Source organism: Trichomycterus rosablanca, chromosome 12 (assembly GCF_030014385.1).
Source record: "Trichomycterus rosablanca isolate fTriRos1 chromosome 12, fTriRos1.hap1, whole genome shotgun sequence".
Taxonomy (NCBI): Eukaryota; Metazoa; Chordata; class Actinopteri; order Siluriformes; family Trichomycteridae; genus Trichomycterus; species Trichomycterus rosablanca.
The window spans coordinates 20,599,519-20,622,347 of record NC_085999.1 but is presented as its reverse complement, the minus strand read 5'-3'; the positions used below and the strand labels follow the sequence as shown (position 1 = coordinate 20,622,347).

General features: G+C 38.3%; 1 protein-coding gene across 1 annotated transcript in view; it reads left to right on the top strand.

The window, feature by feature from the left end:
- Window positions 1-22,829, top strand: part of mao (monoamine oxidase) — a 41,439-nt gene that overhangs the window by 3,172 nt on the left and 15,438 nt on the right. Inside the window, exons 2-3 of the mRNA XM_063005826.1 lie at window positions 15,776-15,870; window positions 16,442-16,579. Coding sequence (XP_062861896.1) covers window positions 15,776-15,870; window positions 16,442-16,579 — 233 coding nt within the window. The remainder of the gene's footprint in view (window positions 1-15,775; window positions 15,871-16,441; window positions 16,580-22,829) is intronic.

The window sequence follows — 22,829 nt, the reverse complement described above, 5'->3', positions numbered from 1 at the left end:
GTTTTGATTTATGAATTATGGATTATACCTATTATTCTTTCTTTAAGAGAAAAATAAATATAACGATTTGGCTTTTTAAGTGCATGCTTGTACTCAGGGCATCCTTCCATGCTATCTTTTAGTGTAGTGTGTCACCATTTGCGCTCTAATTTTCATGCTGTTTGTCATTAATTGTGGCACAGCAACATGGGTGCTGCAAATCTGGGCTTAATCCTTGCTTCTAGTCACAGTCTTTGATGAATGTTTCCCAGTCTGGGTGTAGGTTTCTTCAGTTTCCCCAAAACATGCAGATGGATTAAATGCTGGCACATCCTGGATGTGATTTAGTAAATGTCTGGGTGTGTTGGTGCCCTGTCTAAGCTGTATTCCCACCTTGCACCTATTGTAGTGCCAGACCCACCGTGACACTGACAAGGATAACAGTAAAAGATCCTAGAACCTGGGGTTTATAAACCTTTTTTTTTTTTATGGTGCTTTAGGTTGAAATGGGCTGACAAAGTGTACAGAACAATAGATCAGCTACAGCCAGTAGCAAAATGATTCTGTTTGGGTTGTTGTAGTTTAAAAAATTAATGTATGCAAATCATGGGTGTTCCTAATAAAGTGCTCAGTGACCGTATATTGTTTATTTAAACTGAAGATTTTCCTGTTTTGTTTAGAGTTATAAAAGGGTCACATCCTCACAGATATTGGAACGTGAAGGGAAGTTTCATTCTTGCTTTTAAAAATTATTAGCCAGTTCCCATAGCGTACATCAATCTTATTTATCTGTATAAAAGGAGTTGAGAGATGGCTGCTGTAGTCTGAGAGTCTAGTAAGAAAAAATATGCATGTTTAAAGGATTTTAAAATTTAAAGGAAAACAAGACCTTGTTAATAAACATTGGAAAAAGTTGATTTCCTCTGTACATATAAACTACTTTTATCAGATGAACCTTCTGTAACTAACATCATGTCAGATAACTGAGAAAGTTTAATGAACTTCACAAAGGTTAAAAAGATATATCAGAATTCATTTGCATTCATATATAAAACCAGAAATCAATTGGGTTTCTGGCCTTTTTTTTATTTTAGTGTTATTAATAATCAAACACATTCTACCTAGTGACATAATTCATTTTCATGTTTTATTGAACACATTAATAATTTTTCGACCGGTTCTAAAAAGTGTGTAAACCTCAGAGCTAACAATCTATAAAAGTAAATTTTGTTTATTAATGAGACATGTGGGTTAAAGAGGTTCCCTGTTTTTTTTTTTTAAAAGAGGTGCAGAATCTACAGTAAGTGTGTCATTGAAAGAAAAATTGTGTTGAATAAAAAAAAAAACAGTTGAGAGCACAGTGTACAATGCTGAAGGACACAAAAAACAACCCAATACAACACAAGACCACAAAACCATAAATCACTGGAGCTTGCTAAATCTCATTTGTCGATTATGGGAAAAATGCTGAACAAAAATTCTTCTAATGAAAGTACACTGCTGAGAAAACCACTGCCTGTTACAAACCTTCTGTACTGCTGAAGCTGCACATGTTTCATTTTTGTAATAGGCTATATGGTTGTTTTACCATAATTCTGAAACTATATTTTGTGGACAACTAGGAAAAATATCTTTGTGGCAGAAAAAAGGTTCTGTTAACACTTAATTTCAAAAATGGGTGGAAGAAGCATTACCGTTTGGGGTTGATTGTGCTGAGGGCCTGGACATGGCATGGTCCATGTCACTAAATCTTAGAAGTTGGATGTATGACTGTGAAATTAAACAAAATGCTTTAAAATTGCAAATGCCTTAAAATCAACAATATAAATATTCAAAAGAAGTAAACTTGTTTTGGAATGGCCAAATTAAAGTTTGTGCATCTTTTGTGCTAGGAGGATTACAACCCTGGATTATGAATTGTATTTATCATTATGCTCAATAGCAAGACATAAAAAATAAAAACGTTGCTTTGAATTGTTGGCATAAAAGCTGCCACACAAAAAAAACCCTTAAAACAACCCCAGATTTATTGTGAACATTTTTGGGGGTCGGATAAAACAAGATAAAACTATTAGACTGCAATATTCATAAGTGTGTTTAAAGGAGAAAAGGTGAGGCAGTGAGGCCCAACAACATTGTGCCTACTTTTAATTATAATTGTGTTAGTGTGAAATTAAATCATTGCAGAAAATGGACAAATTAATAAAAAAAACAAATAAAGATTACCTAAATATTTTTTAGCAAAAACCAAACCATCAGCCAGATGGTGAAATGTTGGAAACAACTGTCTGTTTTAACAACACAGTGGTCCAAAACACATGTCAAAGTGTAAACCTTAACCCTACTAAAAATATGTAATAAAACTTAAGCTCGGTCAACTCTACTTCTGTCAGATAATGGTCAGAGATCCAAGAGACTTGTGAAAGTTGTGCAAGAGACTTTTATTGCTTAAAATTGGCTGAACAAGGTGAAACTAGCTAAAGGCTGTTGAACAATATGTGTGCTGTATGTATATTTTAACCCAGCAGATTGTATTGTACTTTTAGAAAACCCACTGTAAAAATAGGAAACATTCATAATTAATAAATTTGCTCACATTCATAAATTTCTTTGGTCAAAATTTATTTGTTGTAATCATATAGTCAGAGAAAAGAACAGTTGCATAAACTATAATTGCTGTAACAGAACATGCTATAGCAAGTTCTCTGTAATGCACATGCCAAAAACCATTTTTGTTCCTCAACAGCCTTTATTGGAGAGTAAAGCCATTCAATCTGTTTAAGGCCCATAAGGAGGACTGACAAAAAAATAGTGTGTAGCCCTAGGTATCTTTTTCTGATAAAGGAGCTCCTGGTAAATCCAATTATTACTGGCAAAGCCACAGGCTACTGCTGTTTGGCAGGTGTAGTAAAAAGCATTGACAACTCATTTGTACTTACCCAATGTGTTGTCCTTAACAATCAGATATTTCAAACAATACCACATCAATTAAAGTAGACTTCTTTGTTCAGACAAAATAATAATCAACCAATAATACAAACAAACACTGTAAGAAGAGTTTGTGAAATGACACCAGAAAAATAGTAAACTGCTTTTGGGCAGCAAATAAGGCACAAGGTGTCAGAAAAAAAAACTGAATGTGGCATTCAAATTAAAAATGTTAAATTTAGAGAGACTGCAATACATGGGTACCAGAGGTCAGCAAATTGGTGCTATGGCAACGTATAAAAGAAAATAGCCTGGGTGTTGTTGATGTTGTTTACACTAACCATTGCATATTTGCTATCAGCATAATGCATAGAACGCCATTACAGACTTACCTTAGCACTCCTGTTGCTGTGACGAGCATCCTTGTACAATAGAACAATAGATTTGGCATGGATATTTTATTTATTTACAAGTGAATTGTAGTGTACTTAAGGGTATCATGCAATGGAAAAGGTGCAAAATTGATCCGTCAAAGTAACTGGGTATATACAGTGTATCACAAAAGTGAGTACACCCCTCACATTTCTGCAGATATTTAAGTATATCTTTTCATGGGACAACACTGACAAAATGACACTTTGACACAATGAAAAGTAGTCTGTGTGCAGCTTATATAACAGTGTAAATTTATTCTTCCCTCAAAATAACTCAATATACAGCCATTAATGTCTAAACCACCGGCAACAAAAGTGAGTACACCCCTAAGAGACTACACCCCTCAATGTCCAAATTGAGCACTGCTTGTCATTTTCCCTCCAAAATGTCATGTGATTTGTTAGTTTTACTAGGTCTCAGGTGTGCATAGGGAGCAGGTGTGTAGTACAGCTCTCACACTCTCTCATACTGGTCACTGAAAGTTCCAACATGACACCTCATGGCAAAGAACTTCCTGAGGATCTTAAAAGACGAATTGTTGCGCTACATGAAGATGGCCAAGGCTACAAGAAGATTGCCAACACCCTGAAACTGAGCTGCAGCACAGTGGCCAAGATCATCCAGCGTTTTAAAAGAGCAGGGTCCACTCAGAACAGACCTTGCGTTGGTCGTCCAAAGAAGCTGAGTGCACGTGCTCAGCGTCACATCCAACTGGTGTCTCTGAAAGATAGGCGCAGGAGTGCTGTCAGCATTGCTGCAGAGATTGAAAAGGTGGGGGGTCAGCCTGTCAGTGCTCAGACCATACGCCGCACACTACATCAAATTGGTCTGCATGGCTGTCACCCCAGAAGGAAGCCTCTTCTGAGGTCTCTACACAAGAAAGCCCGCAAACAGTTTGCTGAAGACATGTCAACAAAGGACATGGATTACTGGAACCATGTCCTATGGTCTGATGAGACCAAGATTAATTTGTTTGGTTCAGATGGTCTCAAGCATGTGTGGCGGCAATCAGGTGAGGAGTACAAAGATAAGTGTGTCATGCCTACAGTCAAGCATGGAGGTGGGAATGCCATGGTCTGGGGCTGCATGAGTGCAGCAGGTGTTGGGGAGTTACATTTCATTGAGGGACACATGAACTCCAATATGTACTGTGAAATACTGAAGCAGAGCATGATCCCCTCCCTCCGGAAACTAGGTCGCAGGGCAGTGTTCCAGCATGATAATGACCCCAAACACACCTCTAAGACGACCACTGCTTTATTGAAGAGGCTGAGGGTAAAGGTGATGGACTGGCCAAGCATGTCTCCAGACCTAAACCCAATAGAACATCTTTGGGGCATCCTCAAGCGGAAGGTGGAGGAGCGCAAAGTCTCGAATATCCGCCAGCTCCGTGATGTCGTCATGGAGGAGTGGAAAAGCATTCCAGTGGCAACCTGTGAAGCTCTGGTAAACTCCATGCCCAGGAGAGTTAAGGCAGTTCTGGGAAATAATGGTGGCCACACAAAATATTGACACTTTAGGAACTTTCACTAAGGGGTGTACTCACTTTTGTTGCCGGTGGTTTAGACATTAATGGCTGTATATTGAGTTATTTTGAGGGAAGAATAAATTTACACTGTTATATAAGCTGCACACAGACTACTTTTCATTGTGTCAAAGTGTCATTTTGTCAGTGTTGTCCCATGAAAAGATATACTTAAATATCTGCAGAAATGTGAGGGGTGTACTCACTTTTGTGATACACTGTATATTTTTTATTGTGGTAAAAAGTAATATATGTTTGAATGTATTTTTTAAAAAAAGCTCAACTTGAATGCTAAAAGAAAGGCAGGAAAGACAAAGGCACTTGTTGCATTATAAATGTAATTTTTAATAGATATTTATTTTCCCACCTTAACATAGTATTGTCCAACACTGTATTATATGTTTGCAATGAAAAGGGACACAGCTGTGAATTTCCTAGTATGAGCACAATTCCAGCTGATTCATATTGTTCAAAGAGTGCAAAATCTGAAGTCAGTATTTAATATACAAATGTTATCAAGTGAGAGTGAGGTGTGCTAACTGTTTATTTTTATCAGTACCATAGAATATGGGAAATGAGACTGTTGAATCAATAAATGATTCAATTGGATGTTTTAGTGCTTTCAGGTTTATATTTAAACACAATATCTCTGTCTAAAAAAGCAATGACCATCAGAAGGGAAGAGATTGATGCTCTTTGCTGTGAGGACACATGTGTTATATAGAACTGTTAATAGCAATGAATCTATGACCAATGGGTGTGCAACAAGAGGAGAGCAACCTCCTCGTCAAATAAGGGTTTCAGAGGATGAAGATATACTTCTGTATCAGATTCTCAAATAAAGAAATACTCAATTTCCTGGCTCAGTCAAATATCTTCAGCTTGCAGTTAGGGCTGGACGATATGGCTAAAATTTTTATCACGATGTAACTCCTAATTTCGGTCAATACGATATAATTTCGATATTGATATGAATAATACAAATGTCAGAAAAACTGCTAAAAACACCAAAATTGGATGGCTGTACCTGCAAACCTCTTTTCTGGTTTCTGTCAAGAAATACAAGCTGAATACACCACTGAATTAGTCCTTCCTCTCTTATCAGCTATTTCGTCTGCTTCTTTTTCTACTGTGGACAGTGGCAAAGCCAGACAATTTTCATAGGGGTGACCAAACTGAGACCATTGCTCACACAGGGGTGGCACAGAAACTGTCTGATACCTTATTTTTTGTATGTGGCTAGTGGCTGTTGATCTAGTAGTGTTTTGGTCACTCACTCGTTTACCTATGACAGTGAGTGCCATGCAGAATTACATCAAGCCTAGCATAATAAGTTTTTTTAATTTTTTTCTCATTTTCCCTGACAAGTGAAAAACTGAAATATAGCCTGTAACCTTAACAGAATTTCAAAGATATTCCTTTGCAATACTTGATCATTTGACTGCAAACTTGTGTGTACTGATGAGACTCATTTGAACCCCAGAACATGCCAGTGTGAATGCATGGAAAACAAATTTAAATTTTCTTTCAGGAATATGATACAGACTGACCAACACTATTAAGCCAAATCAGCATTGAAAATTGACTTTACTTTTAACAGCCTTCTACAATGTTGGGGCTTCTTAAAACTGAATATTCTATTTTCAATAGAAGTGTTATTTAAATGCTATTAAATAGTTTTTGGGGAAAAAAAACCTGCCCAATTAGGAGGAAAACCGCCCAATCTGGCAATAGTGGGACGCGAATATCCCGTTGGTGCCTTTACTCGTAGCGCGCCACAACTAATAGGAAGTAGTAGTAATAACTTGTATTAGTACTCAGTAGTATTAGTACTCAGTAGTATTAGTACTCAGTAGTACTACTACTTCTGTAATTGTGTTGGTGGGTGACATTCATGTTAAATGTTACTGCACTGTTTTGGTGGAGAATTACTCGCTTGAGGTGCGCTGCTGAATTGCGTCCCTGTGGGAACACCTGCGTGCAGAAATGCTTTCGCAAAAAAGTAACGCCGGCAAAGCAGCCACCCCCTGGCTCCACCCCTGACTGTGGATGCTCCTTCACTCACAGCTGTTGAACTCATTTTTCCGCTAATATCCACCGTGTTGTAGCGGAGTGTAATCAGAGCGGTAACGCTGAGCACTGGCTTCGTGCCTGTGGCGTACATCATCACGCACTGACGTAATGTATATTGATCGAATTTGTTTAAAAATCATATCACCGTTATTGAAACATTTTCTATCGCGATATATATTGATATCGAATTATTGTCCAGCACTACTTGCAATGTGATTTGTGATGTTGTGATGATGTGATTTTGTAGTTGAAGCTAAAGCCTGCACAGCAGACTCATCAATTCTATTTGGACTTTACTATTAGGTTTTGTCAGGGTTTTGTAAGAGAACAATCAAATCAATTAAGTTTGAATTAGCCCAAGACTCATTTATCTGCAAATGACCTTTAGCTCAAGAAGTGAGAGGCGGTAAATTTTAGTTACAGGCACACAGGTGGAAAAGCCTAGATCAACAGGTTTATAACTGTAAAGACAAGTGAATGTTCTCAATTTTTATTGCTTGCTGAGTACATCATTTGGTGCATCATTTTAATGAATTTATTTTTACTGTATATTAAGTTAGTTGCTGGCATGGTTTTCTAGAGAATTCCTATGCACAACTTTTTTTTTTATTAACTGCTCAAAAATATGGTTTAATAATAATTCAATTCAAATTAACATGACATAATAATAATAATAATAATACCTGTCTTTAATAAAATATGTTAATTCACTGCTTATCCTGAAAAAAAGGTGTTAACCTTTGTAGTTGCAATTTAGTAATCAGTAATGTTTAGTGAAACTGCTGATCATACTTGCACAGCATTGAGGAGGAAGAAAAGACCTTTTTTTTGGATATCATGCATGAACACATACAGTGTATCACAAAAGTGAGTACACCCCTCACATTTCTGCAGATATTTAAGTATATCTTTTCATGGGACAACACTGACAAAATGACACTTTGACACAATGAAAAGTAGTCTGTGTGCAGCTTATATAACAGTGTAAATTTATTCTTCCCTCAAAATAACTCAATATACAGCCATTAATGTCTAAACCACCGGCAACAAAAGTGAGTACACCCCCAAGAGACTACACCCCTAAATGTCCAAATTGAGCACTGCTTGTCATTTTCCCTCCAAAATGTCATGTGATTTGTTAGTGTTACTAGGTCTCAGGTGTGCATAGGGAGCAGGTGTGTTCAATTTAGTAGTACAGCTCTCACACTCTCTCATACTGGTCACTGAAAGTTCCAACATGGCACCTCATGGCAAAGAACTCTCTGAGGATCCTAAAAGACGAATTGTTGCGCTACATGAAGATGGCCAAGGCTACAAGAAGATTGCCAACACCCTGAAACTGGGCTGCAGCACAGTGGCCAAGATTATCCAGCGTTTTAAAAGAGCAGGGTCCACTCAGAACAGACCTCGAGTTGGTCGTCCAAAGAAGCTGAGTGCACGTGCTCAGCGTCACATCCAACTGCTGTCTTTGAAAGATAGGCGCAGGAGTGCTGTCAGCATTGCTGCAGAGATTGAAAAGGTAAGTGGTCAGCCTGTCAGTGCTCAGACCATACGCCGCACACTACATCAAATTGGTCTGCATGGCTGTCACCCCAGAAGGAAGCCTCTTCTGAAGTCTCTACACAAGAAAGCCCGCAAACAGTTTGCTGAAGACATGTCAACAAAGGACATGGATTACTGGAACCATGTCCTATGGTCTGATGAGACCAAGATTAATTTGTTTGGTTCAGATGGTCTCAAGCATGTGTGGCGGCAATCAGGTGAGGAGTACAAAGATAAGTGTGTCATGCCTACAGTCAAGCATGGTGGTGGGAATGCCATGGTCTGGGGCTGCATGAGTGCAGCAGGTGTTGGGGAGCTACATTTCATTGAGGGACACATGAACTCCAATATGTACTGTGAAATACTGAAGCAGAGCACGATCCCCTCCCTCCGGAAACTGGGTCGCAGGGCAGTGTTCCAGCATGATAATGACCCCAAACACACCTCTAAGACGACCACTGCTTTATTGAAGAGGCTGAGGGTAAAGGTGATGGACTGGCCAAGCATGTCTCCAAACCTAAACCCAATAGAACATCTTTGGGGCATCCTCAAGCGGAAGGTGGAGGAGCGCAAAGTCTCGAATATCCGCCAGCTCCGTGATGTCGTCATGGAGGAGTGGAAAAGCATTCCAGTGGCAACCTGTGAAGCTCTGGTAAACTCCATGCCCAGGAGAGTTAAGGCAGTTCTGGGAAATAATGATGGCCACACAAAATATTGACACTTCAGGAACTTTCACTAAGGGGTGTACTCACTTTTGTTGCCGGTGGTTTAGACATTAATGGCTGTATATTGAGTTATTTTGAGGGAAGAATAAATTTACACTGTTATATAAGCTACACACAGACTACTTTTCATTGTGTCAAAGTGTCATTTTGTCAGTGTTGTCCCATGAAAAGATATACTTAAATATCTGCAGAAATGTGAGGGGTGTACTCACTTTTGTGATACACTGTACATGTCTTGTCACTGCATCAAGTTTAGGGCCCGGGCTCTGATATAGCCATTACTGTATTCTTTATTCTGTCTTTTTTTATGCCAATCGTTTTTGCCAGTTTACTTGGTGCTGGGGTTAAGTACGCTAGCACACTATTGCCGGGATCTAGAGAACTGGGGTTTGAATATCAGCGATGTTATCAGGCGCTTGGGCATCTGCACATACACGATTGGCTATTGTTGGGGGCGGGAATGGTCGAAACAGCCTAGCCAGTGGCAGGTGCACCAAGCCCGGATAAAATAAGAAGGGTTGCGTTAAAAAAGGCATCTGATGTTTTTGCACATTATGTTGCAGCATTATTACATTTTCATTAAGGTTTAGTTAAGAACCATCCTGTCTAAGCCCCCAAACCTAAATTTTCCCTACACCATGTTTTAAAGCTAGATTAAGTTTTTGGTGTTAATTTTTCCTTTTTTTCTCCAAACATTGCACAGTGCATCTTTCCAGGTAGTCTTGCAGGTGGTATTTTAAAGACCTGCGGTATTATTTTGGTGTCTTTTAGCAGATACATGACCTTGTAGTGGACACAGCTCTTAAGTTCTAAAGAAAGCAGTGGGTCATCTACTATAACAATTTAATCTATTTTGAGCATTAAATGTTGTCTAGTAGTGACAGTACTGAACTTTTTCTTTTATTTTCAGACACCCAGCTTTTCTTATTGTGGACTGATTAACATTTAGGTCTTTTTGAACACGTAGATTTTTTTTTAGCATGGACCGTTTGTGTATATTTTGGTTAAATCACCATAATAATTAATATAGAAATGTAGGTGATTTGAAATGATTTACAACCTTTTTCTGGAAACTATAGTGGAAGTTACTTGTTTTTAGTGGAATTACGTGTTTTGCTTACCACTAACTATAGTGCTTTTACAACGAAATCCTGCATCTTTTCCTATCTTGTGAAGGGACCCCTCTATTGAACAGTGAGTTATTTTATAGTTCATCAAAATCAAACATAATGTAAATACATTTGTTTTGGTGTCTTGGAGAAGCCTGCTGTCACCTTTTGTTTTCGATGAATAGCGAGAGGTTGTCAAACGATTCTTGTGTTTACCCTCGCAAAGCGGCTGCATCTTTACATTTGCAGTTGCTATAGAAACCTCAGCCTGTGCCTCTGTGCTCTCATTTAACAGCAAATAGACCACTGTACTGACACTAACAAGGAAAAACCCAGATGTCTGCTTACTGCAAGGGTGAGCTTGGCTCTTGCTGTTTGTAGACTGAAAGGTTTGTACCGCTGCTTTAAGAGCAGAGCTTCTGTGCTTCCAATTATTGAATAAAAGTCACTGCAGTTGGGTCAGCCACTGCCTCAGGTCTATCTCAAAGAGGAGCTGAGTGAGATCACTACGACAGGAAAGAGAATGGAGAAGGGAAAAAAAGAGACAGCGGGATGGCTTAATGAGATATCCATGCTGCCCTTTGATCACTGAAAATAACCTTTTCTTCTGGTGTTGTAACAATTCATCCTGGTCGATTTACAACGACAGAAATTAGGCTAGTACAAGCTTTAAAGCTACACTATCCATGCACTGTATATGGATACGGAAAAACACCAAGCTAATTTAATAAGCCACACATAGTACAGTACATCCAACAGTGAGACAAAACATTAGGACCACCTGCCTAATATGCTGTCAAATAGCTCTGAACTGACAACACATGGACATGTAAAGGTGCCCTGTAGTACCACATCACTGTTCTGCCATGAATAATTGGCACATGTATTTAAATACTGTTTGTCTATATGCTTCATGAAATCTAATGTGATCTCATGTAAAGTGATAGGTTTGATACATTTTGTAAGTCATTATTAACTCATGCATCACATATATGGTGCCTAAAGTAGTTTTTAAACAATTCATAAGATGAAAAGTTTGCTTTTGGGAAATAAGACATTTCTGCAGATATTTAAGTATATCTTTTCATGGGACAACACTGACAAAATGACACTTTGACACAATGAAAAGTAGTCTGTGTGCAGCTTATATAACAGTGTAAATTTATTCTTCCCTCAAAATAACTCAATATACAGCCATTAATGTCTAAACCACCGGCAACAAAAGTGAGTACACCCCTTAGTGAAAGTTCCTGAAGTGTCAATATTTTGTGTGGCCACCATTATTTCCCAGAACTGCCTTAACTCTCCTGGGCATGGAGTTTACCAGAGCTTCACAGGTTGCCACTGGAATGCTTTTCCACTCCTCCATGACGACATCACGGAGCTGGCGGATATTCGAGACTTTGCACTCCTCCACCTTCCGCTTGAGGATGCCCCAAAGATGTTCTATTGGGTTTAGGTCTGGAGACATGCTTGGCCAGTCCATCACCTTTACCCTCAGCCTCTTCAATAAAGCAGTGGTCGTCTTAGAGGTGTGTTTGGGGTCATTATCATGCTGGAACACTGCCCTGCGACCCAGTTTCCGGAGGGAGGGGATCATGCTCTGCTTCAGTATTTCACAGTACATATTGGAGTTCATGTGTCCCTCAATGAAATGTAACTCCCCAACACCTGCTGCACCCATGCAGCCCCAGACCATGGCATTCCCACCACCATGCTTGACTGTAGGCATGACACACTTATCTTTTTTGCCTGATTGCCGCCACACATGCTTGAGACCATCTGAACCAAACAAATTAATCTTGGTCTCATCAGACCATAGGACATGGTTCCAGTAATCCATGTCCTTTGTTGACATGTCTTCAGCAAACTGTTTGCGGGCTTTCTTGTGTAGAGACTTCAGAAGAGGCTTCCCTCTGGGGTGACAGCCATGCAGACCAATTTGATGTAGTGTGCGGCGTATGGTCTGAGCACTGACAGGCTGACCCCCCACCTTTTCAATCTCTGCAGCAATGCTGACAGCACTCCTGCACCTATCTTTCAAAGACAGCAGTTGGATGTGACGCTGAGCACGTGCACTCAGCTTCTTTGGACGACCAACGCGAGGTCTATTCTGAGTGGACCCTGCTCTTTTAAAACGCTGGATGATCTTGGCCACTATGCTGCAGCTCAGTTTCAGGGTGTTGGCAATCTTCTTGTAGCCTTGGCCATCTTCATGTAGCGCAACAATTCGTCTTTTAAGATCCTCAGAGAGTTCTTTGCCATGAGGTGCCATGTTGGAACTTTCAGTGACCAGTATGAGAGAGTGTGAGAGCTGTACTACTAAATTGAACACACCTGCTCCCTATGCACACCTGAGACCTAGTAACACTAACAAATCACATGACATTTTGGAGGGAAAATGACAAGCAGTGCTCAATTTGGACATTTAGGGGTGTAGTCTCTTAGGGGTGTACTCACTTTTGTTGCCGGTGGTTTAGACATTAATGGCTGTATATTGAGTTATTTTAAGGGAAGAATAAATTTACACTGTTATATAAGCTGCACACAGACTACTTTTCATTGTGTCAAAGTGTCATTTTGTCAGTGTTGTCCCATGAAAAGATATACTTAAATATCTGCAGAAATGTGAGCGGTGTACTCACTTTTGTGATACACTGTATAATAAAGCTGAGAATCAGCTATAAGGTTACTACATATAAAGACTTGATTTTTTATGCATTTAACATAAAGGTAAAACAGATTAATTTAACAGTTTTTTCTCTTTTTGCTTCATGCCCTGTTTTTGCTCAAAGCCAAAATGCAAGTCAGTTTACCTCTCTCAGGTAAAATCTGCCATGCAATAGCAGCAGATAAAGGAAACATGGTCACATCCCTGTAGAACAATGAGTGATTCAGCAATGAAATGAGAAAAGCATTTGAAGCAGAATATTGCTGGAGGTTTTTGACTTGGTGGCTCTGAGATCTAGTGATATGATGAAAGGGCACAGTGCGTTTGTACAGATGTGGCCTTCTGCTGAGAGATGGGAGAACAAAGCCCAGCAAAGAACATTTCATTTAAACATCAGACATTCTGGACTGGGGCCATTTGTTAAAAAAAGAGGCCAGCAAGAGACATGTTTGATTATTTAGCTGAAAGCAGCTTGTGTAACAGGGGTGAAAAGGGAAATATATATCTAGACATTTCTTAGAGAATCCGAAATGTATGTGCCTCCTGTTCATTTATTTTTTATTAGTCTTTAATTACTATGTATTTTATTGTCAGTAAAGGGAGTGTGTGTACTAAAGCTGTAAAATTATGGGATACATTTGCCTATGCATGGAATGTGTTGAGGACCCCAAAAAACCACCCATTCAGAACATTTAAGAAATACACAAGTGTGTGGACACCTGACCATTAGCTTGTTGCACATCCTATCATAAAATGATCCACATTCTTAAGGCTGTACCAGGCTCCAGTTATCTGGGAATGCTTTTAACTTTGTGTCTGTTGGACTTTGTGCCCATTTAGTTGAAATATCATTTATAAGATAAGCACTGACATTAATAAAGGCCTGGCTCTCAATAGATGTTTTGCCAATTTGCCAAATTATACCTAGGGTCATCAGTGGGTCAGGGCTCTGTACAGATCATTGCAGTTCTTTTACAATTGCACATACAATGAGTAGTATTTCAAACATTAATAAACTGATATCGGCCAGGCAGGCATCTACACAGATATGATCGACTATGTCTGATAAATTGACATCCTGTCCAGGGTATTCCCGGCTTGCGCCCAGTGTTTGCTGGTGGACCAGACTCTGACCCTGACTAGGACCAGTGGTAGAATGTTTTCACAAATGTGAACGGTCTGTACTGTCTCAACTAAATCATGCCTTTATAAGTAATCTGCTTTTAAAATGTCCAAAAACTATATATTGTTAAAGTATTTGGTGAAAATGAGTCTTTCCCCAACAAGAGAGAAAGCAACTGCTGCAACGTTATTTGAGTGTAAGGGTGTGGTGATCTGTCAATATATGATAAGGGTTAAGTTTTTTTTTTATATTTACATATTTGATTCTACAAAACAGTGTTGCTGTAATAGTAATTTTTACATTTAACCATATTGTTTCATTTACATTTAGTGACCCTATCATTGTTATTGAATGCGTGTATGTTATTTACTTAATACTTTTTTCTATTGTACCCCAAGCTGTTGTAATACTTGACTTTCTATCTATCTATCTATCTATCTATCTATCTATCTATCTATCTATCTATCTATCTATCTATCTATCTATCTATCTATCTATCTCTGTCTGTAAACATGTTTGCCATTTACATTACATTATATCTATATCTAGGCTCTTGGGTGGTGCAGCGGTAAATGACACAAGTCCGATGTATTGGGGTCCTGTCTGAGTAATTCCAGGGGAACAAGACCCATGGTGACCTGGACCAGGACTTGGCTGAAAATAAAAAAAACCTGAAAATGAAATTTTCTATGCAGCCCAGCTTGTTTTACTGAAATAACTGTTCTTTTTATTATTATTTTCTTGTGTTGTCAGAAGCAGTCCTTTCTCTAAAAGCACACTTTGATTTTTAAACAGGATTGCAAAACATAAATTTTCAAAATCAAATCAAGGTTTATTTGTCACATACATAGTCATACACAGTAATTAACTCACAAAGAAGAAACCTGTTCTGCATTTAATGTTATAAATGACTAATCTTTTTATTGCTTTATTTATTTAAAGTTATAAGACATATTTATTATGCACCACTTGCATCTTAAAGTTGGGTATACATGTGTTTAATATTATTTCTCTACAATAATAAGGATTATTATATGCTGCCCAGCCCCCAACGTTTAGTGGCCTGATATAAAGGTAGATGAAGGTGTTGTTGTCCTGAATAACTTTGAAATGACTTGAAATCATTTGGCAGCCACCAAATTTCTTTGGCTGAAGTATGCATTCTGAATGCTGAACTACCCTGGCTTACAGTGTTTATGACTGTATGTGAATATTCTATATTTCTGGCACATTTGCTATATTATAACTTGTTCCAATTAGCTTCCATTTTAAATTCAACCATTAAATGTCAGACATAATTTTGTTGCTTAATGTGTAACCTTCTCATGCTAGTTGGTTCTTGGTTAGAAATGTGAACAAATATGCACCCCACATTTAGACAAAGCTTTTTAGTTTTTCTTGTCCTCTGTAACGCAATCGTTGTTCCTCAAAACTGAAGTTTCCCACAGAAGCAGATTTCACTTCCATTGCAGGAAGAGGAAGACCAGAGAGACAGAGAGGAAATCCCACTCCCTGCTGGGAGATTAGCTCAAACTGCTGATTCAGATTTTTTTCACTAGATAACTGACAGACATTCCATGAAGCTCAAACCCTGCTGGTTAATGTAAAAAAAAATTTTGTTTATAAAGGAATTAACTGACACTTCTGCCTCTTGTCCCTCTATAGGACTGAGTGCAGCCAAGCTGCTGGTGGAAAGTGGCTTAAACCCTGTGGTCTTGGAGGCCAGAGATCGTGTTGGTGGAAGAACCTTTACCGTTCAGGTATGATGGTACAGGAAAAATAGTCATAATATTACTGTGTAGTTTAGTGGACATTTGAAACTTAAAACCACAAATCTAATTGGTGATTTAGAAATTTAAACTACTTTTTCCATGTTGCATGGGCATACAGCTTGTTGAGTGGGTGTCATGCTGCTACAAATGCAATTTCCAGAAAGGTTGGGACATTTTGTAAATGCAATAAAATACAACAGTGTGGCTTTATGGACACAGATTGTGTGCTTGACTGGCCTGCCTGCAGTCCAAATCTGTCTCCAATAGAAAATGTATAGATCATAATGAAGAGCAGAAACAGACATCAGGGACAGTGACCTTTTGAGTAACTGAAGTCTTGTATCAAGCAGACATGAGAAAAAATTTACTCTGAGGAAATGGGTTTGATCTGGATACTGCATAGTCATACCATTGATTTTTTTGACCATTGAGTGTAGCACTAAAGCAATGTTCCCATTTAGTGTGTAAATGTTTTTGTAAAAAAAAAAACAAAAAAAAAGAAGCTATTTTTAATATTTGTTGGTGGTGTACTAATTTATTAATTTCACATGTGCCTTAGAATAAACAGGCTAAATGGGTGGACTTGGGCGGAGCATACATCGGGCCCACTCAGAACCGAATTCTGCGCATAGCCAAGCAGTACGGGGTTCAGACCTACAAAGTCAACGAGCAGGAGTCCCTGATTCACTATGTGAAGGTAAGATTGAAACCCATCAGCATGAACACACTCCCAAGCAAGCACTGCTGGTAAAACAGCCATATGTAAGCTCACTTGAACAAAATCAGTTACCTAAAAGCTAGGCTTTGGAGTATTTACTATATCCAGGAGATAACATCCTCTTCTCCCAGCAGCTTACGTTGTAATGCACAAGCCTGGAGATGCTAATCACTGCCTGAAGGAAGCATGTAATATGGTTTCTTCTGTTCAGAGAGGATAAGGAGGATAGAAAGACACCACACAGCTTCTCAGACCCCTATATCGAATTTGAGCAAATGCATTGCTGCTCTTACCATGCACATTGTGCATGCTTTAATTAGATTACACTTCATGACTGTGTGTAGACTATGTAGCTTTAAAACACAAACTTCCAAGAAATGTTACTGTGCTGCAATTACCCATTGTTTGTAGTACATTTGCACATATGGTACACACTTTTTAAAAGCTTTGTACATCTTAAGTGGTTTGAGTTCACAAACACAGTGTGTATGTAGTAATATGTATGCATATGTTTAAAGAGAGGGAAAGGTCTTAAAAGAAAATGCACTGGCTTGTTCAAAGTCAGAGAGGGGCTGATAAAAAACCTGTAGTATGTCTTGCTTTATTGTTCATATGCAGCAGTACAGTGCTGTGAAAAAAGTGTTTGTCCTACTAATTTGTCACATTTTACATCTTCCTACTCATTTTCATGTAGGATAAAGACAACACAAGTAAACTTGAAATGCAATTTTAAAACGTTCTATTGATAAAAAGTAAAGATTTATTTAAAATCTATCACTCTGTGAAAATGAATTGCTCCCTTAGGTAATAAATCAACCAGTTAACCAAATTCAATTGACAATTGGAAGGCATTGGAGAGGCATTGTCTACGTATGAAGAAAACTTGGAACAATAATGAACCCTCTCAGGAGTTCACCAAAAAGTCATCAACAACATGTCCAGGAGGTCACAAAAGAATTCAGACAAACATTTGAAGAACTGCAGGCCTCGGTTGCCTCAGTTAAGGTCAACATACACAATTCCATAATAGGAAAGACAAAAATGGCGTCAGTGGAGTCTAATGACATACAGCAACTTGGATTATTTATCTGTTTGGTGTGACTTACTAATTCCTTGGTAGTGACTGTAATTGAATATAGCTGGTGACTTCACTGTGCCCATATGAATAGTGCAGCATTGACTGCACTCATTACAAACTACATTAAGTTTGTAATGAGTTGTCTTTTTGTCAAGAATGCCTAAACTGTCACTTTGGTGAGAAAGGAAAATGTATTGAAACGTTCAGATGTAATCTAAGAACCAGCAAAAACAGTTTCATTTTGAATTGAAAGCTGTCTACAGTCAAGCTTTATATCAGAAAATTCACCAAAAATCTTGCCTGTTTGTTACTGACAACATGGACAAAGAACAAGCTTAAGCAGGGGCTTTTGTAACAGTAAGTCTTAAAGGTCAGGAGTAGAATTGCAAGTTGCAGTTTTTATTGCAGGTTTAAACCCGAAATACAGTTCACTAACTCCTTAGTAGCTCCTCAGGTCTATGTGGAGCACAGTGGGAAAATATCATATTGCTCTCTTTTATGGCCAGGCACAGCAGTTGTTTTATGGATTTGCTGGTTCATGCAGTTTGAGTTGTTGCTGAACATCTTATCAGCTGCAGCATGATGTCTTTTGTCAGTGAACTCCCACAGGCAAAATTACCTTCACAAGAAAAAATGGCATAACACAGAGGCAATGGCTGCATAAATCATGTGTGGTTTAAATTCTTTTACACATCAGGATCAGATATGTTTTGTTTGAGAAACAGTGTTTACTTTTGCTCTTTGAAAAATGCACTTGTAAAATTCTTCTACATACCACAGAGCCTTGCTGGCATGAGTGATGTTATATTGACATGACCTGTTTCAGAGTACAAAGGCTGCAGTCTGTATAACCAAGCACCTTTATAAAAGTACAGTGATTTCGTTCCTAAATTGCAGAATTTTTTTTCTTATTGTTGCAGTAGCCCTCTTTGACCTTCCTGTGATCCATGTTCCTCCTGCACATGACTGCACATGCTTTAATAAGCTGAGTTTTGTTTGTCTGTCTGCATTCTCTGTAGGTTCATATTACTTTAATTGACTCCCTTTTCTTTTCTGGCTGTAACACCCATTAAAAGACAATTGTTGTTAGTGCTAAAAGATCTACTTCCATAGACCCCCGCACACACACACACACCCTCTCTCTGCCTGCCGTGTGTTTGGTACCATGGGTGTTTCCTTTGATTTCATCACTTTTAAACATAGAAAGAATTTATAGGCATCAGTACACTTTTTTGTTTTGTCTTTTGATGTCACTTTTTGCATATGGTCTTGATAGTTGTGTGTTGTGAGCACTATTTAGACAGGAGCACTTGTGTGATGAAAAAGTGTTTTTCTTGCCAGGGCGACATTAAAACTAATTAGTGGAAAAAGGAACCAAGCTGTCTCAGAAACATGCCAAACTAGACAGGGTTTCCAACAGACAAAGGGGGAATTATGCTGGGTATTCAGTAGCACTACTACAAATATTATGCTAGCATGCACAAAACATATTTTTTCCTCCTGAAAACATTAAAATGATCTATTACTAAATAAACAGAATTTGGTGAACTGGTAAAATCTCAAGCACTCATGGCCACACACACAGACATGATTGACTGTGTCTGAGGGAGATTTTGTCCCTCTGATTTCTTGTTGCTGCTGCAGTTGTGGCCTCTGCTAATTGGCCAAGCTGTCTGCATAAGAGACGGTTGATTCATAGATAGTAGTGTATACTTCCATACGCAGTACTGCTCTCTGTGAGACACTGTCTCTGGTTGGAGTAAAGAAGTGGTTAATGACTGTGTGTGGATGGAGGGCATGACAATCTGCAGCTTTCTTCAGTCAGAATGGGGGTCTGCATCTGTGGAGAAAGTTTTAAGTTAATGACATGGATACAAAAAGGGAGGGAAAGTGAAAAAACACAGTTGTGCTGGCTTGTTTCCAGCTAGAAATTTAATAGACATGCCTACAGGAAACCCTCCCATCCACCCATGTCTTACAAAGTAGACATGGCTGTGGCAATCATTGTATTAATAATTACAATAATATGATGCTGTGGTTGTCTCAGGAAAACACAATTGGCTGCTGTAATGATATCGATAAAAATTATAATCTTTAGTTTGTTTTGATTAGAGCCACAGTTCAATCCTTATTCATATCACAAATGTAGTCTGCTGTATGGAATATATGCTGATTTCCTTACAGCGTTCTAACCTGTATAGCAATGCATTTCTGTCCTTTGTTTAAAATCGTATTAACCCTAAGGTGTCTAGAGCTGCACGAGCCAAACATTTTGTAATAAGGATGAGCGTATGAACAAACCATCCAGGCTAATCAGCTTTCCTATAGCTCTAATCCTAAAGGCCAGTTCTTCCCATCAGCTTCCTGTCAATGTGAGCAAGTTCAGCAGATCAGTGAATAATATAAATGAAGATTAAAGATTGTAAAAGAAAAGTTTTGTTCCAAGCTCATCCAGGTGCTTTAAAGATTGGCGAGATGGGGTGTATATGGATCACATTTGCTACAGGAAGCACAGAGGAGGCTTGCGGCATCTTTCATCTGTGTGTATTCACCTCATTTCTGTCACCATGGGAACAAACCTGTTGCTGCATGGCAAGTGATCCACTGTCCTCTAGTCTAATGCAATGCTCTGACCCTTGCACACACACAGACCCATCGTAATCAGTTTTTCTTGTCGATTTTTTAAATTGCATCTTGGAAGGTATTGACAATTGAACATTCATTGCCACCTGACATTTAATGTCAGCTTGGTGTGTGCAGCTTTCATCAAAAGCACATACTTGGCTATTGTTGGATGGTCTCTACAGAATGCTTAAACAAGCTTTTTGTAGAAGGATATTGCTCTTATGATCACAAAGCTATTTATCAGTCTAGGTGCTTGTTCTCTGACATAACAGTACCACTCGCTGTCTCTCCCTGCTTTGTAAATGGCACCAACAACAAATGGCAAACATGTGGATATTTTGTGCAGATCTTAAAAACATGTCTGCCAACATGCCCAAATCACACATATACAAAAATGTATCCGTTATTAATCATTATGAATTGTTTTATTGTAACTACAATAAAATTCATATATTTAAGTTTTACAGATACAGAGTGAGGAACAACTCTACGGTTTAAGAGGTTAAAATATGAATAGTGACTAACTATTAGTGTTCCATTTAAAATGTTTAAAAATAAAAAACAGGTAGTAGAAAGATATGTGGTGTGCTGAACTTATTTCTAAGCCTTTTGTCAGATCTGTGCTTTATAATAGAGCAACATTTTTTTGTTAACAGGTAACACAAAAGCAACATGTGATGTTTTTTCCAGCCCTGATTCTGTGTAATCTCAGTAATTTAGTAATGCATTAATTTAGTCATTAGTTAGTCAGTGTAGTTACCCAGACCAGTTTAAAGAGTTGTTATTACCCAATGCGAGATAAAATAAGTTAGAAATAAGAAGGAAGAAAGTTTGCATAGGATTTGTTAAAAAGCACAAGAATTGTAGCACTGTCAGCACAATGGTTTTTTTCCCATTTTCCTCCCAGTCTAGTCGTACCCAATTACTCAATTGCATTAGGCTTCCTCTCTACTGATGTTGATCTCCACTCCCGATTGAGGAGAGTGACAGGTGTGCAGTAGCTGACTGCATCTTTCCACCTGCACAAGGCGTGTTCATATGTGGATCAGCATTGTGTACGGAGAGCCACACCCTGTCCACATTATTCCTTGACTCTGTGCAGGCGCCATCAACCATCCAGCAGAGATTGTTGTTCATATAGCCACCCAGCCCCACGAGTTTGAAATGTCAGCTCTGGTGTGCTAGCATATTTTACCACTGCACCACCTGAGCGGCCAGTCAGCACAATGTTTGAAAAGTCAGAGAATGCTTTGGATTGCATTAAATTTGTCATTAGCGATTACTCATTATCCATGGGCACTAGATATTTCTGCAAATAAAACATAATAGAATAGCCAACCCAGTCTTTAGATCTAAACCTCATTGAGAAGGTTTGGGATGAACTGGACAGAAATGCAACACATTTGTGGAAATTTTTACAACATTTAAACAGTATTTGACTTGTAGAATATTGTAAAATTATTCTGTCTCTCTTTTTTGCCCTAGAAATCTTATTTTAAAACATGTCTTTGCTTTTTCATTATCCATTTAATTATTTTGTTTAGATTTAAAAGCACAACATTTTTATGTGAATTAGAAATAGATGTGTGCACTAGAAATATATTAAATAGCAACAGCAAATCTGATTGGTTTCTCTTGCTGTATCTCTGGTACAGTGATATAGTGATAGTCCTGAGATAGTCCTGAGATTTGTAATAATTGTTCAATAGTTCACAGCACTTTTTAAATCTCTGCACCTTATATGCGGGGCACATGAAACTTCTCACCTTTGCACATCTAGCTGTAAATGTCAGAGGCAGGGCAGTTTTGCAATGTTATATTGTAATTTTGACATAACAGATAAAGAGCTGGTTTACACTGTGTGTGCGTGCATGTGTGTGTGTGTGTGTGTGTGCAACCTTGAATAAAGTCCAGATCATCAGACTAGTCTTTTATCAGTGACCTGTTATGAGGCAGAACACAATGAACAATTATTAGAAGGCATATTAAAAGTTTAGATTGGATGGAACTTATCTGGTGTACGTGTGACAGCTCTTGAATCTGTAGTCAAACATTAATCAATCAGCCATAACTATGATCATTTAAAAGTCCCTCAGCAGCAAAGCATTCACATGTGAAATAATGTCTGCTTACTGTTACCCCATCAGCCAAATATGGAGCACGTTGTCATCCTGACTAAGCGTTTCCACTACTGTGTAAATATAAGTGTTTGAACAGACGTACTGTGTCATATTGCTACCATGCTAACAAAGACAAAATATTTATATCTTTCACTAGCTCTTTTATTGAGATTATGTATGTATTTATAATTTCTCATGGTTCTATAACAATTAGAAAGCTCTTAACAAGTTGAAATTGCATGATTACCTGTGCCATTTTAAAAAAAGTCTGATTATGAAATGCAGTATAGGCTGAGTTTCCTGTTTCCTGAGTGTAATTATAATCCCAACTATAATTTATAGTGATTCAAAGACATTACATCCTATAATTATGCAATTGGGCAATTTTTTACGATGTTATATTATG